At 36.7% G+C, this 18,734-nt stretch overlaps 1 protein-coding gene and 1 long non-coding RNA gene across 21 annotated transcripts in view; one reads left to right on the top strand and one right to left on the bottom strand.

Annotated features, from left to right (window-relative positions):
• Positions 1-18,734, top strand: part of CNTN4 (contactin 4) — a 922,691-nt gene that overhangs the window by 762,691 nt on the left and 141,266 nt on the right. For all 13 annotated transcript variants that reach the window (XM_049098179.1, XM_025451427.3, XM_025451465.3 and 10 more), the window contains 2 exons: positions 11,445-11,581; positions 14,871-15,000. In XM_049098179.1, coding sequence (XP_048954136.1) covers positions 11,445-11,581; positions 14,871-15,000 — 267 coding nt within the window. The remainder of the gene's footprint in view (positions 1-11,444; positions 11,582-14,870; positions 15,001-18,734) is intronic.
• Positions 1-18,734, bottom strand: part of LOC112662844 (uncharacterized) — a 171,812-nt gene that overhangs the window by 57,189 nt on the left and 95,889 nt on the right. The gene's annotated exons all lie outside the window — the stretch shown is intronic.

The raw sequence follows: 18,734 nt of genomic DNA, 5'->3' as shown, positions 1-18,734 counted from the left end.
AAAGCAAATTGAGTTCTGCCAAATTGGAACATGTTTGAATCCCATCTTTCTGGGATATTGGAAATAAATACCATAGATTGATAATTATTCACAAATAGTTTAAATATACAACAATGTATATTAAAATGCTGAGAGTAGCTCCTTAGGGGCAGGTTGTAGCAAAAGTTTTAAATGTTCTTATTTTTTGCGATAACAGATACCATAAAGGTCTATTTATTTAACCATTTCTTCTTCCAAAGCATTTTGGTTTTAAGATATAGCCAAATATTTTGTTCATTAATCATAGAAGCATGATCGAAAACTGAACAGAGATTTGGAGTATCAGCTAGCTTGCAAGGAACTCCCCCACATGACCCTCAGGATTCAGAACTCACACACCTGATATATCAGGGTAACAGGAGAGCACACATGGCTCTAGGAACTATTTCACATGATGACCTGAGCAACAGTTGTTTGAACAAATTTATACACTTCTTTAATCATTCATATTTCTTCAACAATTATGAAGAACTAATTCTGCTCAAACCAACTGATGGACCTGATATTTAATCTTTACTCTTAAACTGTGGTAGTTGATACTTTGGGTGAAAAGCAAAAGACTCCGTAGTTAATTGACTGAAAAATGTAAGACCAAAAGTTACATGTTTAGTGAGATACAATTGATGTATCTTTCAAGTGTTTAGGGTACATTTTTCTCACAAGTGTAATAATTATTTATTTGTCAGGTAAGGACAACCTGAAAATATTCGGGTAAATAGCCAATGTTTTCTCATTTGTATTAGTTGAATAGACTGCTCAATTTAGTGTGGTTGTTCCTAAGTGTTATTTGAGTTGCTCAACTCATTGAATAAAGTATTTTCACTTTACTCTTTTTAAGTGAAGTATCTGTTTTTGTTATGAAAGTATGAAATGTTCTGTAACCAGGAGTTGATGTAGTGCTTTCTAGTGGGTCAAAGTTTTCCTGCATTGGAAAAAGAGTACTCCAGAGGTACTGTTTTGGAGACTCAAACTTGTCACTGGCCCTCAGCCTTGTGCAGTAAAATGGTTTTTTCTTCAGGGATCCTGCCCTAGAGATGAAAATCAGGTTCTAACAGTGTTTCCCTTTTAAATGGAGTTATCTGCATCCATGCATGGGGGAAAAAGCAGAATGAAATTTGCCTGCTTTCTGAAGATAACTCAGCTTTTTTCTCAGTTGTCAACCACCCTTGGTATTAGAAGCTTGTCAGATCAGTTGACTTTAATAGCACTTGGCTGTTGCATCTATGTTTATTCTTTTGTTTTTCCTCAACTAGCATATCAGTGACACAGAAATTATCGAACTGTTTTCATTGTCACAGGAGAGATTAATTATACAAAAGTGCTTGGCTGTCATTTTTTTTCTCTCATTTTTTTGGTCTCTATTGGGTTTTCCCAATGCTGAGTTCCCAATATCCAGCTGTCTAGATCTCCAATTTAAATGAGTTATTATAATTAAAATCACTATGTAGATCACAAAAGGGGAGAAAATAACCCCAGTCACTTATCCATGAACATTCTGTCTTTGTTGACAAGAGAATTTCTTACAACATTAAGATGTGCTATGCTCAGGGATTATAAACCATGGGTTTGAGTTTAGGAACCTGTTTCTTTTTTATGGTTCTAAGTTGTTTATTCTGTTCATCAAATCGCCACCTCAACAGCCACAGGTGTGCTAACTTCTCATCTGGCTTAGCAAAATGGCTATTTTTATTGTCTAAAACTGGAACCATTTAACCTTCCTCCAAAGGCCTCCTAGACCTGATTCCATTGTTCCCATCTTCCCTGTGTCAGAATGATGGAAGCTTCTATTCCTGGCTGGTGTATTCCCACTATAACTGTATTTGTAGGTTAGCATGTGCTACTCATGTTTAGGATGTGTGAAGATTTAAAACTAGTTCAGACATAAAACATTTTACCCTACACTGTCTTTCCAATTTATTTTATTTTTGCCATGACTTATACTTGACCAGTGTGGTCTCTAGTTTTGATGTTTTCTTTATTTCTTTCCTTCTTTCTTTTTCTTTTTTTGTATAGTTGACACACAATGTTACATTTGTTTCAGGTATGGGAAATAGTGACTGGATAAATTTATACATTATACAGTGTAGTCTAGTTTTAATCTGCTTTTTTCAGACATTTTTCAGCATAAAAAATTTCTACAAATAGATCTGTAATTTTCAAGAATAAGATACAATAAATCTTTGTTGCTAAGGTAGAAATTTTCCAGTGATTTTAATATCTTATTAATTCGTTCAACAAATATTCTTTTCATTGCCTGCTGTATTGTGGGGCATCCTGATTGGGTGGCGGATGGCGGCACAAGCAGTGAAAGAATTCACCCGAGTCATAACAAAGGAGATAGATGTTTATTTAATACACTGCAAAGGAGCAGTAGGCAAGACAGCAAAGGAGAGAATGTCAACCATGAGGTGGTGGTAAGGGGCTATAGTTACAGGGTGGAGTATGGGAATATATGGAACTTTCCTTATTTTGATAATCTTAGGAACTGTGCCTGGTTGTAGTTGGTCAGTTAAGGCCTATGACTATTTCAAGGTGAGTAGCTTAATGATCCTGTTTGCATTCAGCTCCATGGTCACTCTGGCCCCTTTTGCCTTGCTCAGGTTATTAACATTACTCAAGCCTGTTAGAAGAGGTCTCTATACAAATGGTAGGCAATGTTAGGCAATAGGGTTACAGTACAACTCCCTGCCCTCAAGGAGATTGTTGCTACTAGAAGTTGAAGACAATATACTATTAAGCAAATAAATGAACTAGAAATTTTCATATTATGATAAGAATTATGAAGAAAATAATTAGGATGATATGGCATAAAATAATTAGGAGCAGGGGAAAGGCTCCATAAGGTAGTCAGGGAAGACTAGTCTGAGAATTGTACTCTGAGCTGAACACCAAAGGGTGAGCAAAAGCCAGACTTTCGAGGGAAGTACCTCCCAGGCAGAAGGCAAGGAATTGCGAAGACCCGGAGACAGAAAACGATTTGATATGTTTGAGCTGCATCAAAGAAACCAGTATAATTAAAGCATGGTGAGACAGAGCAAAAAGTCTTGAAAAATAGGAGGGTGACACATACCTCACAAGCCAGGCAGAGTTTGGGTTTCATTCTGAGTATAATGGAAAACTATTGGAGGATTTTAAGAAGGGGAATGACTCGATATGATTCATGTTTTTAGAAGACCACTTTAGTTGCTTTGTGGTGAATAGATTCTGGGGAACCTAGAGCAAAAGCAGGATAATCAGTCAGGGACCCATCTAGGTAAGAGATGTTGGTGGCTAGGACTCAAGGAAAGAAAATAAATGGAGATACTTGAGATAAATTTTGGAACTAGAGCCAATAAAACTTACCATTCTAATAAACTCAGTTTGTAGATGGAACTGCTTCCCAAAGAGATTATGTAGCCAACCTCAGTTTACATAGTAAGAAACAGAGCCAGATTCCAAATGCCATGCTTGTTCCTCCATGTTAGATAGAGGTTCTTGTACTTCAATGTGCATTAGAATAACATGGAAAATTTATTAAAATACTGAATATTGGGCCCCCCCCCACAGAGGTTCTGATTCTGTAGGACTGGAATGGGGCCTGAGAATTTGCATTTTTTAAAAGTTATGCTTCAGTAATGCTGTCATAGCTTGTCTAGAGTCCACACTGTGAGAAACATTGCTCTCTCCTAAGCTGTTTGCAAGTGGCAGAGTGAAGCAGATTAAAGTGGGTTCATGCAAAAGTGTTCCTGGTTCTTACAAAGCTAACAGCTTGCTGTCACATCAGGTATTGTAGACAGTCTACATAGACAAAGTAGAATGAGAGTGCTAAAGTAATTATCTTTGAAGAAGGGAAAGGAATGTATAAAATATATTTAATTCACTTGATAATTACTCATTTTTCCACCTCATTGTGTCTGTATAGTCACTTCCTTTCTTTCACAGATAGACCAATAGTATTATATAGTCATCATTTAGAAGAATGAAGTGTGAACTAAAGAATCTGATATTTAATACTCTTTTGTAATTTCTCCTATATGTAACAGGTGTTAAGAGAGTAAAATCATCTTCACCATTAGGAAACAGAGAACAGAATATTTGAGCAGGCTTATCATTCATAGAATCCTGTCATGTTTGAACTGGAAGGAACTATTGGGGCCAACCCTTTGATTTTTATAAGCAAAGAAAATAAAGCCCAGAGACATAAATTAACTTACCCATGATCATAGGGTGAGTGAGAATTAGAGCTATGACTAGAGCTACTCTTTCTGTTATACTGCACATTACTTTTTCTGCCAAGAAGATATTTTAATACAATAGGTAAGGGGGAAATCCATTAATCACCTGGCTACTTTTTCTCTGTATTTTCCACAACCAGCATCATAAAATGAAAACATCCAGATGGACAATTGACTTTCTCACTTCCTATTTTCTAAGATAATCAACTGATTATTGAGTCCAAAAGAGCTCTTTTTATTTTCATTTCTAAATTACATATTTAGTTGTATGTCTAGACCTTGTATGCTATGGTCCTTTGGCTTAAATGGCAAAACTGTAGGCTTGAGGACTCTGCAAACAAATGTTTGAGTATCTCTAAGGTCATCAATAAGTGAATACAGAAGCATCAGACAGCATAGCATACTAATTTCCCCCCGGATATGCTACGTATATGTGATCACTAGATAATATTCAGCCCTACAAAGTGGCTTAAAGGACACAGTGACCAAAAAGATGAACACAACAGATAAGGTAATTTCACAGTAGAGCAATAGTCTGCTTAATTATCCTGGACAGAACTGATACTGAGACCCTCAATTTCCCTCAGTGTCACTTAAGATAAAGTCAACAGTTTTTGTTTCCTTTTCTTTATCTGGTAGTTCTAATAAAATGGCTTGCTGCAATTTTTCAAGAGGTGCACACTGAGAACATATTGTAAATGATGGCCAGTGGGAAATAATACAGAAGTGGGGACATGAGATCCTTAGGACAAGAGAAGCCTCAGATTAGGGAAGAAAAGGTTATATCAAGGAGAATACATTGAAATACAATGCAGTTCCCTCACTCTGTATTACCATAGAAAGCAGAGGTACTATTACAATTTTTATACCACAGGATTACTGTTTAAATATACTCATGGCAAGCTTTACATAAGTGGATTTGTTTATCTGAAAGTTCCCGTGCTTGTCTAAAGTAGAAGTTCTCACACTTTTGGTTTCAGCCATTTTTTTCACCTTTAAAATTTGTTAAATACTTCAAAGAATGTTTGCTTATGTTGGTTATATCCAAAGAATTTTTGCTTATGTGGGTTGTATCTATCTATCTATCTATCTATCTATCTATCTATCTATCTATATCATATTAAAAATTAAAACTGAGAATTTAATTTAGGAATATTTTATTTTATTTTATTTATTCATTCATGAGAGACACAGAGAGAAAGAGAGGCAGAGACACAGGCAGAGGGAGAAGCAGACTCCATGCAGGGACCTGACGTAGGACTGGATCCTGGGTCCCCAGGATCACACCCTGGGCTGAAGGTGGTACTGAACCGCTGAGCCACCTGGGCTGCCCTAGGAGTTTATTTTAAAATGACAACATGTAACATAATATATTTTAAGAAACTGTATTTTTCCCCAAAAAATTAATGACAAAAGGGGTATTGCTTATGTTTTTGTAAATCTCTTTAATGTCTGTCTTAACAGAAGAAAACTTGATCTCATACAGATAGGTAGTTGGGAGGAAAAGATATCATGGGCTTTCTGAAAGAGGCTTGGGAAACCCCAATGGTCCTGAGACCACACTTTGAGAGACACAGATCCAAAAGTATGCTCACATCATCACTGATGGTAGGGTTGAAAATATTTTGAGAGCCTACAGATAGAGATGGATGTTGGAGATAAGCAGGCCTGTGTGCCCATCCTAACTGAACCACTTTCTGAATTGAGAACTTACTACTTCGAGGCCTCATCTATAAAATGAGGATAATTCTATTTAGCCTACAGATTACTATAAGGTTGAGAAATAACATATATAAAGTGATACTGAAGAGATATTCCATAAAGAAATAGCATCATGCTTTGGTAGTATTTTGTTCAGAAGGTAGATAGGGGAAGGAGAAAGAAATAAGCTCAACGCAGTAAGAACAGATTCTGAGAATCACTAGGTAGTGAGTAAGTTGAAAATTAAAAGGAAATTAATCCATGTTAGGCTAGAGTAATAGCTTGGTTTTCTTGGGTAGATATGGGGTTAGTGAACCAACCTTAAGGCCTTACAAAAACAAGTAATGGCACAAAATAGGCTGTTTATGCCAAATGAACAGAATCTATTCAGAAGGACTACAATTGGAAGATCAGAGAAGGCTTTGTGGAGGAGGTGTTTCTTCAGAGTAAAAACAGGTTGGAAATGAAGTGGAAGAGAATGTTTCAAAAAGACAAAGTGGTAAGATCAAAGTTTTGAGGAGGAACTGATTTATTGGACTTGTGGACAAAGAAGACCCTTACTTGCCAAGGACTATGCGTTCACTGGGCATAGTTGGAGAGAAAGTAAGAGAACTGAGTAGAACCAGATGATAGAGTAGTGTAACTATTAGCCTAAAAATAAGAATTGATGGTAGTGTTCTCTTAGTATGTCTAACATTTACAGTGTACAAAGCACATTCACAAATCCTGTCCATTATCTCACAGATTATTTCCCACAATCGTATCTGTTGTATTTATTAGTGAATGCCTATTAATAGAAATGTACTTGCTTTTGGTTGCACTCCAATATGCCTTTCCATAGTTGACTTTTACCTTCTGTGCAGAGTTTATGATTGTTACCTGTGAGAGAGTTGACCTCATGGTATTGCCATTGCCAGAGGCAAAAGTGCAATATAGAGGTAAAGAGACCCTAACTAGGAGTGTCTGAGGGAAGCACAAATTAACAGAGAATCCAGGAGATCCAAGAATTAGATTGGTTCAAGATGCAATCTAAAGATTTAGCATATTAAAGTTAGAAGAGACTTCAGATACTGTTAAGTCTAACCTTGCCTCAATTTAAATGAGAAAAGCTTTCAATCACCAGGCTCCAAATCCAAGCTACTTCTTACAAAACAAGATTAGATGGCTTCAGCATAGTATTTTTCAAAGTGCATGTATTGTTTAATCATCAAGTTCCTTTTTTTCTACATTAAATTCTCAATATTTAAAACAAACCAAGGCTTCTCTAGTTGAAGACAGGACCTCCTCAGAATCCTCAGAGTTTCACAGAATTGAATTTGAAAACCGCCATATTAGGGTGCTTGCCTGCTGATATGTACTGAGTGGATGAGAGCCTGAAGTCAGAGGATGGTAGATTATGAGGGCTGAATGAATATCAAATATGGACCCTATCTCGGAACACAATATCAGTATTTCTGGTAAAGCTGGTCTTCCAGTTCAATGATATGCAAATGGGAAGTCAAGGACTTAAGAAGAGACTGTAAGGAGAAGTTGGAAGACTATACAGTAAGGTTTGGAGATGAATCATTCAAGTGCCAGCACTTGGAACGTTGGATTCAAGGCAAAGTTAATGAGAATACCTCAAGGATTCTGTCAACAGTCCAAAATTCCAGGCTGGAGATAAAGATTTGGGAAGCAACTATATACATAGGTGTTAAATTGAAGCTGAGTAATTATCTTCAGGTTCATAAAACCCACTACCAATAAACTTCTGAAGCATTTTTAGCTAAACATCTACATTCCCTGAAGCTGATTCATCTTCTCCAAGACTGTGTAAGATACCAGAAATAATTTCTAATGGCTACTGGGCCCATCTTTGCAATAGTAATTTAAATGCTATTCTCCAGAGGCACCTGCGGGGGGCTCAGTGGTTAAGCATCTGCCTTTGGCTCAGGGCGTGATCCCGGTGTCCTGGTATCAAGTCCCACATCAGGCTCCTCACAGGGAGCCTGCTTCTCCCTCTGCCTACATCTCTTTCTCTCTCTGTGTGTCTCTCATGAACAAATAAATAAATAAAATCTTTTTTAAAAATGAAAATAAAATAAATGCTTTTCTCCAGCATATCCTTTTTTACATTTTTAAATTTCTAAGTTCTAGGGCTTATGATGGCATTTCTTCCTTTTAGAAATTTCTGGTTTTGGACAATCAGAGATCTCATTACCTTTGAGATTTATTCGGCCACTAAGTTCAAATTATATCCATCTGCGATAGAAATTCTTATTGGATATGATGCTTACATGATTCCAGTGACTGGAATATATAAAGATTTAGGTCATTTCTGGCAGTTATTGCACAAAAGATTGAAATGAAAAGATTGTTCATCTATCCAAGAAACTAACAGTGTCACAGGTCAAATCCAATACAATCATTTAACTTTATATTTGAATTTGTAGCTTGAGAACAAGACTTGATATGTTTTAGAGGGGGAATTAATCCATTTCAAACCTTAAAAGAACATGAATCACCAAAATAGATGATTTAATATATGGATGTGATTAATTATGTTTAATATGTAGAATCTACATATATTACCCCAAAAAAACATTTAAACATAATAGTGCTATATCAACCTGTTCAGGCTTCATTTAGAGTTATTATTTAGACATGGAGTCATTAAAATGTAGTTGAAACTAGGAAGTAAATACCATAGGCCCATATGCATTAGGCACCTCTGCCCAAGTAAATCATGTTTTCTGTCATCCACTAAAATGGATCATTTGTTATTCAAGGACTTTGAACTAGGTGACCCAAAGAGATATGGAGGAATAAAAATAATTTCCATCAGGCATGGGACTTTATACAAGAAACTCACCCACTTAGATCTGATTCATCCAATCTCAGTGAGTGGCAGCAGAAATCTTTACTGTGTGGGCTTCTGCCCTATGGATCTGCAACTGGCATGTTAAAAAGAAAGATTATCTCATTCTTTGCCATTTATATAATATGATATTCTTTTCCTAATCCTGGGTCCTTGTCCAGGTATTCACTTCAAAAAGAAAATATATTTATCATTTCAGATTCAGCTTTATGAATTAATTTTACTCTAAAAACAAAGAAAGTATTTAATGATGTTTCACAATGTTGAATTCACTTGTGATTTCACCTGGGCTGGCACAAATAACTACCATTGAGCATTCTGGTCCAGCACCTTAACTTCCATAACTCTGTTGGAAGTCACAAAAAGAACCCATGGAAGTAATTAGAAGTTTACAAGATCTTTTCATAATCCTCTCAAGACCCTCCCTTCCCTGCCCCATCTCCTTTTTTGTGATGGCAAGGTTTTGCTTCTAGCTTTCTATATTTTTGAGAGAAAGCAATGAATAAGCCCAAGTGTTACAGGAAATCTATGACATTGAAATCTCAGTCTCTGCACGTGGTTTTGATGTTTCCTTTTTGAACTTCAACTTGACATTGCTTCATAAGTTATATTTGCCCTTCCATTTATTTTTTCCCTCAGTCTCTTTGAAAAGTTTGGCTTAGTTGTTAATATTCCACATAGATTTCTGTAGCTTTTCTTGTTTGCTTTGTTTTCATGGACTCTGTGGGGGGTAAATATTCAGCAAGTTGAATGTGAAATCAGGCACACAACTGCCATTAGCCCTATCATGGTTACACATCAAATTCTCCAAGCAGAGAACAGAAAATGTATCTACCTTTTGAGCTCCCTTTGCATTAGCAGCAGGAAGATATAGAACAATGGCAGACTTGCTGCTCTTTCAAGGATGAAGGTTATAACCTTTTGTTCAAATTAATGCTTGTTGATGTTATAACTTTTTTTGAAAATCGACCCTTTCAGCCTCCCCTCATATGCAGCAATGCATCATCTCCATCAGTAGAGGATTTGTAAGATTGTGTTTTGCTCCTTGAAAAACATGCAACTGCTTGAAGATGGAAAAAGGAGAAAACAAGGACCTAGGGACCTCTGCTGGTTAAATGACTTGTTGAGTGTTTTTCGAGTTTTGTTTATTTGTAAGTAGGTAAGATAGACAGTTTAGCCTGAACACTAGTAATTTCCTTTTGAATTAAATTATAGATAATTTGAAGCCTCACTAAATGGAGATACTGAGGTCAAGTCAGCTAAGAGGCATGTTAAGAATATTGATTAACATCTTCTGATTAAATACTGATAACAATTCTAACTATTAGGTTTATATTGGTAGGCATTACCCTAATAGAAATGCTCTGTAAGAAGAAAATTATCCAGAATGATAACTGTGGTCCTCTTCTGCATAAATTTTGGGCTGAAGGTTTTCTACTTAAATACATTTGCTCTTACAGTTATAATAGCATGAATTGTGCTTTATGCAAGACTTGATGTTTATGAAGATATTTTATGGAATGTGGGATTAAGATTGTCTTTATTGAGAATAAGATGAAAAAAAGTGTGACTTCAACTGAAGCAAGAGAAAGGTGGCATAGTTTGGTTGGTGGGAGTGGTGTAGGGCAGTGGGTAATGTGGGAGTTAAGTGCTGCCTTGCATTCCTGTTAGACTGTGGGCAAGACTGGATTTCCTAAGAAAGTTTTGGTAAAAATCAGAACTCATTCAGAGATTTGGGATTCCCAGCCATACTCTTGTATATAACATTCTATCAATATGAAATAAGTCAATAATAAACAGTGATATAGTCTAGACGGAGAAAGAAGCTACACAATTATCTATACAATGTGTAGGAGTGAAGTGTATCAGAGACAAACTAAGCTGCTGTAACAAAGAGACCCAAATATACAGTGGCTTAAAAAATAAGTTTATTTCTCTCCCACATATCTCCCCAAAAATCAGCTGGTGGGTGTGGGGTCATTCAAAATCCAAGACTGGGAGTCAGAATTTTTTTCCTACATAGCTTTTCTCCATGAGCCTGAAGCTGTTGCAACTGTCACTTTTCCCCCCATCATTGGAATGGGACAATAAGAGTCCAGGACACACACACACACAAAAAAAAGTGTCCAGGACAAGTATCTTTCAGTAAACTACCTGCAAGTTGCTCTCACTACTTTCACACAGGTACCTTTAGCTTGAACTTAGTCACATGGTTACCTCTAACTGCAAAGAAATCCGGGAAATGTAATATGTATCTAGGAAGACATGAGCCCAGCCAAAAATGGTGGGGCAGTGTGGGATATTTCTCTTACAAAAAGGAAAAAAATAAAAAAAAGAATAGATACTTGGGGGAGAGGGACAGTTAATTTTGCCATATGGCAATGCTAGTTTTATTTTCTGCCTTTTGCAATTAAAAGACCAGCCACATGGGCTGCAAAAACAGGACATTCCAAGTTAGACATAGAGTGGGTTGTCTTCTAAAAGTACCCTCTGAACTCTTAACCAGTCTTGTAATTGCAAAACATCTGGAAAAGTAATTTTATTATAAGCCTACTTTTGTCCCTTGATTGCATGTGATAAAAATAGATTGAACATACACTGAATATACATCTTTGCTTTCTGAACTGCTATAGCTCAACCAAATTGGATTCAAAAAATAAATGATATACATGTGGCCATAGAAGAAAATGTCTTTTGGGAATGTAAAGCAAATGGAAGGCCCAAACCTACATACAGGTGGCTAAAAAATGGTGAACCACTCTTAACTCGGGTAAGCCAATTGATGATAATTGTGTCTTACTATTGACTGTAATATTTAATGTGGCTTCATTGTTATGGAAGCAGGAAAATGATAAGGTTTGTTTCCAAAATAATAAGCAACCAAATGTTATTAATAGTGGAAAAAGTGGAAGTGAATGCAATTGATATATAGAAACTGTACAGAAATCCAGTTCTTCAGCCTTGTTCAATTAAGATTCTATACAGAATCTTTGGTTTTCACAAATTAACATTTTTGGCTGTACGATTGGAAAAGTTATGCAGAAAGTCTGGAACATGTAATTGTGCTAAGATACGAATTTGTGTATGTTCTAGATAAGAGAGAATAAGACCTCAGCATACAAATTTTCATTTCAGTGTGGTTTTGTTATTCTCTTCTATCTGTGGATACTTCCGGACAATGTGATGTCCAATAAGATCACCATCAAAACACCCACTCTGGCCTCCAAACATGTCATAATGACATATGTAAATGTAAGATAAACATCTCTAATGCAACAGTAAAGGAACAAAAACTAAAAGTGATCATTGGGGCTGGAAGCACCAGACTATAAGGCTGAGAGCAGGCAGGGATATCTGAGAGCTCAGGTTTATAAAAAGTATATCCTCTCTCTGGAGACAGGATACAATATCTTTGCAGTAAAGGCTTAGAGTGTGGATCTTCCCCACCTATTGCCATACAGTAAAAGAAGCAGCCAAATTGTTGCCTTTTGTAATAGGACGCTGTGGTGCAAGGCAGGTGGAAAGTCCTGGACTGTGATTCCCACTGGCTCTGGGATGAGAGCTGCAGTAATTTGAGCATCCTCACAGATCGGGAACTCAGAGAATCCATGAGTAGATCTGTTTCTGGACTGGTGGCCTAGGGATGAGGTAGAGGAGCCCTAAAACTGCTAATGGGAATAAAGACAAAACAAAGAAGAATAACTCCTTTTCACAAATAAGCCTGCAAACAATATTCCAAAACATATGCAAATATTTATTTTTTAGAAAGATAGCCAATCTATAGAATACTCTAACAATAGGAATAGAAATAGGAGTAAGTATGTTTAGAGTGCTGAAAGAGTTAAATGAAGAAATCATGTCCATGAAAATAAACAAGATATTTTGAAAAGATAAGCAGATAGACTTTAAAAGAATAAAATGGAAATTATAGAAATATATAACCACTGAAATAAAAACTCTATGTGGACTATTCATTTTGTAAGGGGAAATGATAGGTTATAATAATATTTTTAAAGGATTTGGAAGGTCTGCTTCTCAGACATTAACAAGTACTAACCTATCTTGCCACTTCAAACACATGGTCTCATCTTATATTCACAAGGAACCTTATGAGGTCCTTGCTATTGCTATGCCCAATGTATAGACAAGGAAACCGACTTATCTGTAAAATGGGCGTCGCAGAGCAGTTTGCCTAAGGTCAACATCCATCCTTAGTAAGTAATCGGTCCAGGATCCAAATGTTAAATGTCTACTGGATTAGTACTACCAAAGTTTGTTTGAATGAGGTTTTCAGAATTGGTTATATGGAAAGTAAGATCTTAAAAGCCATGTGGGGGAGAGGATTAGGGCATAAAGGGAAGAAACGTTCAAATGCTCTTTGGAAATACTTCAGCAGTCACTCTCCACCTCTGAATTTTCTAAAAATAGACTCTGTGGCAGAGATTTGTATTAAGGAGGTAGGCTGGGAAAGCTTTCAGAGCCCCACCTCTGAAGGAGTCAGAGAAGCCCACTGGGCAGAGGGAGGTTAAACAATGGTGCCGTTCCAACAGAGACCTCCAGGGAGAGCACTGGAGCAGAAAGTCCTGTGGTTCCTAAATTGAGGCAAAGGGAGCCCTGCCTTTGTACCCCTTCATTGACCATTGATTTGGGGAAGTTCTTTCAGCCAAGAGCAGTTCCCAGAGAGAGATCCAGCTGCGAGCAGTCCTCAAACTTAGCACCTGGAAGAATAAGTACCTTGGTTCTGAAAGATCATCTGGAAGGTACCATGAGAATCTGTGATGAAGGGACATTGACATAATACAGGAATGCCCCTATGAGGGAGAAGACCCTGACACAGAGCTTGGAATGAAGCAAGAGGGAGGATGAGGAGGACCTTAGAATGAGGAACAACTGTGTCCAATTTAACTTTTTTTTATTGTATTTTCCAATTGAACTCAAATGTTCACTGAAATTTGACATTGCAAATGGCCTGACATTCCTCAAGCCCCAAGTTGAGAGCCAGTTTTTCATACTCAGATTTCCTCCACCGCAGGCAGCCCAGTGAAAAGTGCCTGCTGTGAGCGATGGTGGATCATCAGTGCACACAAAGCAGAAAGGGGACTATCACCCTGTCAAGTACTACTCTCTTGTCCCTGGAAGGGCTCCTGCTGGCTCCAATTATAAAAGCAAAACTCAAACCACTATAGTATAGGGTAACTAACAGGCATTTCCTCCCTATTATTTAATGTGAGGGAACATGGATACCTAGATATGATAAAAGCCTAATAAGGTGTCTACCCAGCTAAATCACAACCCTAAGGCAAATAGAAAACCAGTACGTCTTTATTTTATTTATTTTAAATGGCAGGTTCCTGGGGAGGAGAGCCTGTTCGGCACTTAGGAAAATTGATAATACAAGTTATGTATCCTCAGGCTGACAAATGAGAATGGTCTTTTGTTCAATGCACTAACTTTCCTTTCTTCCAACCGGCCACCAGAAGATGGTCCTAAACTTAGATTATGCCACTGACAGCAACAGAGTAAGGGAACCTTAAATTATTAATACCTACCTTCTTTTTTTTTTTTTTTGAGTAAACCAATATGAAATATTTATTTCTGCTTCTCCAAGAAGATTATAATTCTATTAACCTTCAAAGTGTTGCCTGCTCATAATCTGAGTGTTTTAATACTCTAAACAGTAAATTTGGATGTACTTCCCCCCTCCTCAAGCCTTCCCCCAGTTAGCACAACACCTCAGAGTAAAAAAAAAAGCATTTTAAATTTCAAGTGCATCTATTTAGAGGGGATATTAATCTGAATGTTTTCACTATTGAATCAATGAGAACTCCAGAGAGTCCTACAATTTAAATTCCATTTACCAACTGATGTACAAGGTTGTTCCATTTAGCATCTGACCTGCCACAAATTTAGTTGACAGATAAATAGATCATGTTATGTAAATTGCTTATATGATGGCTATTTTCTTCTCATTAAGCCCCTTTGATATAACATGTAGCAAAATTGCCTTAAGGTCTCGGTTGTAGAAGGTCACTGTTTTGTGTTCCTCTTTCCCTTCACAGGATAGAATTCAAATTGAGCAAGGAATGCTCAACATCACAATAGTGAACCTCTCAGATGCTGGCATGTATCAGTGCGTGGCAGAGAATAAACATGGAGTTATCTTTTCCAGTGCAGAGCTTAGTGTTATAGGTAAGTCTTTATAATGAAAAGGAAAAAAAAAATTAAGTCACTACATTAATATGCCTTTTGCTAGGCGTATTGTTCAATACCCCTCCCCCCACCAAAAAAAAGGGGTAAAGAAATTTTTAGACCAAGGTTACTGCTCGAGAAAAAAACAATGCTTTCTACAAGCAATACAAAGAAACCACTTCCTAAATCAGCCTCTATTGATGCTTACAGTGGGTAACATGGTTCCCTTGGTACCCATTTTTATTACTCTATCGACCACTCTTCTAAATTGAGTGATTTCTGAAATGCTGTGCAGTCTTGCTATGGTGCTGATTTGGTACAAACTTCAGCTAGGAAGGAAGAATTGACTTGCTTTGGAAAGGTTCCTTAGAACAGCTGGCAAAGTGAATCTTGTTCTTCTACATCTGAATTTTCCAGAGTATACAGAAGTGGTGTGCCTCTCCAGCTAGCTCTTTCACTATATGACCCCTTTTCCCCTGCTCTTCAGCTATACCAACTTTTTTTGTTCTGCATATTCAACATTCACCATCCTCTCTTCTTCCAGGGGCTATTGGAACATACTGTTCCTTCTCCTTGAAATGCTTTTCCTTCCCTTCTTCATTAGCTCTTTCCTTTCTCCATCTCCAAGTTCAATTGCTGCTTTCTTAGAAAGTCACACCTGGCCCCATGCCTAGATCAACTTCATCTCTTGCAGATTTTTATATTGCCTTTTAATTATCCTTTATAACAGATACCACAGTTGGGTTTTACACTTGTCAATATTTCTTTTTTCTTTCTGTTTTTCTGGGATTTTTTTTCTCCCATCGCATGTTAACTTCCCATGATGTCAAGAACCATATTTGGTTTAACTCATGATTTTATTCTCAGGATTTAATACAATAGTGAAGCAGATAATATGCACTCAATAAATATTGAATGAGGGTAGGAATGAATGAATTTGTTAAGTGATGAAATTGATGCTACTGTTTTAAAATTTGAATTATTTGTAGCACCTGAGTGGGTCAATGGGTTAAGCATTCAACTATTGATTTCAGCTTAGGTTGTGATCTCAAGTTTGTGGGATCAAGCCCCAACTCAGGCTCCTTGCTCAGCAGAGTCCACTTGAGATTCTCTCTCTGCATCTTCTTCTGCCTCTTTCCTCCCTCATGTACTCTCTCCATCTCTATCTCTCTTCTCTCTCAAATAAATATTTTTTAAAACAGTAAAAAATAAATTATAAATTAAGTAAATCAATAAATGAAATTATAAGTTAAGTGAATTGGCAAACCCATGGCCATTGAAAAAGAAAATTCCAGGCTATCAATTTGCATGTGTCCCATAGAGAAATCTTGACTCTGAATTCAGAATTTATCTGAAGTACCTAAGCATTAATTCTTAGGGAGAGCATAATGGAAAGATTATGAATAAGAGAAAGAAGCACACAAAGGGAGCTGATGCCATAAATCCCAATGCTTTGCCCAATTTTAGAGTCCTGAGTTTTTCTTCAGCAAGGTACTTTTTGATACGTAGCACATAGAACTTACATGTATAAGTAGATGTTCCCAAGATGAATGTACTTCTTCCTCATGTGAATTAAAAAAGGAAGGGAAAGCTTCCATGACTGTTCTTCTTACCAAGTTCTTTAGCTTAAACCAACATCCCATAAAAAACAAGAGTATGTGAGAGTTCATGGCACCGTAGCCTATTTCAAAGAGGCCTAAGAACAGTCTGGAATAATCATCACCTTGGCTTGGCACTAGTATAAGCATGACATTTCTGGAAGCCTAGGCACATATCTCTTACTCTATAAATTTTGAGAACAATAATTCTAACTTTCTCTGGCACAAGTATGCTGGTTTCACTCTGCCCAGCTTGGATCTGATTATTGGTTGTTGTAACTGACTCTCTTGGAGGACAGTTCAGCATGATAGATTACTTAGGATTTTCTGCAAAAAGAAGTGTGTTCTCTATTAAACAGTATGTCAACTAGTTAGAAGAGCTAAAACTGAGGATGGATCACCTAATGAATGAATCACATTGTCCTAAAAATCTCTATGTGAGTGCTTGCCAATTTTCAACTCTGGAAAACCCCATTATAATTTTAAAAGATTCTTTAAAATAAGAAAAAAAGATTTGGTAGGTCCCTTTATTAAAATAAGAAAATTTGATAATAACAAATGACTATAATTCATGGAAAATGATTATGGGGTGACTATAGAGAATAACTGAAGTCCCAGAGCTAGAAATGAGAAAGGCTCTCACATGATTTTTATCTAGAGCACCTACCCACAGCTGACAATAACAAAGTATATATGAGATGTGTGTAGATGTATGTATATACTCTTACTTGTGGATAAAAATGCAATAGCTTAAAACAACTCCTTCCACAGCCTTCTCCAGACCCTGTCCCCTCCCCCTACTCAGGGTTCAAGGCCTGCAAGTTGGGAATCACTGCTCCATCTTTTACAGAGATTTATTTCAAATCACTTCTGACTGGAACTAATTCCAAATGAATTCTCGCTCTGAGTCCTTTCTTAAGTGCCCTGAGGTCAGCAAGCTAGAGCAGAGAAGATAAGAGGAAAATGCCTGAGAAATTATTTAAACATTTTGATTTCAACCATGTTGGATATGAGAACAGTAAGGCATATCAGTAAATGATACAGGCCAAACAGTGGTAAAAAATAGTAAGGCTTCCAGGAATTCAGGAAAGAGAGTTTGACTAATGGACTGGGTTGGTCAGCTGAGCCTTGAACAGTGATTTTATTTGAACTGACAGAAAAGAGGACCAGGAATATTCCAGATCAGAGTGAAATGCCTTAACAAAGGCTCAAAGTTATAAAACATCTGGATGGTTTCTTGCATATAGAGAATCCTGAATGTTTAAAAATTCTGATTCAAATATATAAAGTATATGGGCAAAGTTTAAGATAGATGGAAAAAATGAAGGACCAATTTTAGAGACTCTTGAATAGCAAGTTTAGAAGTTCCTTCTTTAGTGTCCCCTTTTCACTTCCAAAAAAATCATATTAATATACTCTAAGTGAATTAAAGGACAGTTAGGTGTTGAATAAGTAAATCCCCAGAGTTCATTTTAACTGAATAAGGGAGAAGACATTTCACTATTTAAAAATACACATAAATTAATATTGGTTCACTTGGGGAAGCTGTAATAGATCGTATTCCACAAGTCACTTTGTTTCTTAAAGAATAGTAATAGTTTGGCTCTTTGAGCTCAAATAATTGATTTGTTATTACCTTTATCAGAATCATGGTGAATTTGAATTGAATATAGAAACCAAATGAAAACAAAATACTTTATTATCAGGAAAAAAAAATAAGAATGTTGATTCCAAGTATTGATCAAATACCAGGATCCCCCAGTGCTAGAGAGGAGATTCCCTTTCATGATAGGTAATAACCCTAGAGTCATGAATAAGAGATAGTTAGGAAGCATATATTTAATAGGCTTTTCCCTTGGTCTTGTTTTATGTGTTCTGAGTATTTAATGTGTATGTAACATATCTATATTTAATGGATTGAAACTGCTAAATAATTAATGTAGGCGCTGGGTGATTTACTCACTGGATGGGAGAATAACATAGACTTTTACCTTCAGGTCAGTCTATTAGAGTAGGCCTGGTTTTGAGTACATCAAATAGAAATGTCCTTGTTTGTAACTGACTTATCACCATTGATAGCTTAGTATTCCTCAAGGCACCTATTCCTAGACTTTTTCTCCCGTATTAAACTACGTC

The sequence above is a fragment of the Canis lupus genome, chromosome 20 (genome assembly GCF_003254725.2).
Source record: "Canis lupus dingo isolate Sandy chromosome 20, ASM325472v2, whole genome shotgun sequence".
Taxonomy (NCBI): domain Eukaryota; kingdom Metazoa; phylum Chordata; class Mammalia; order Carnivora; family Canidae; genus Canis; species Canis lupus.
This window is presented reverse-complemented; position numbering and strand designations above follow the sequence as displayed.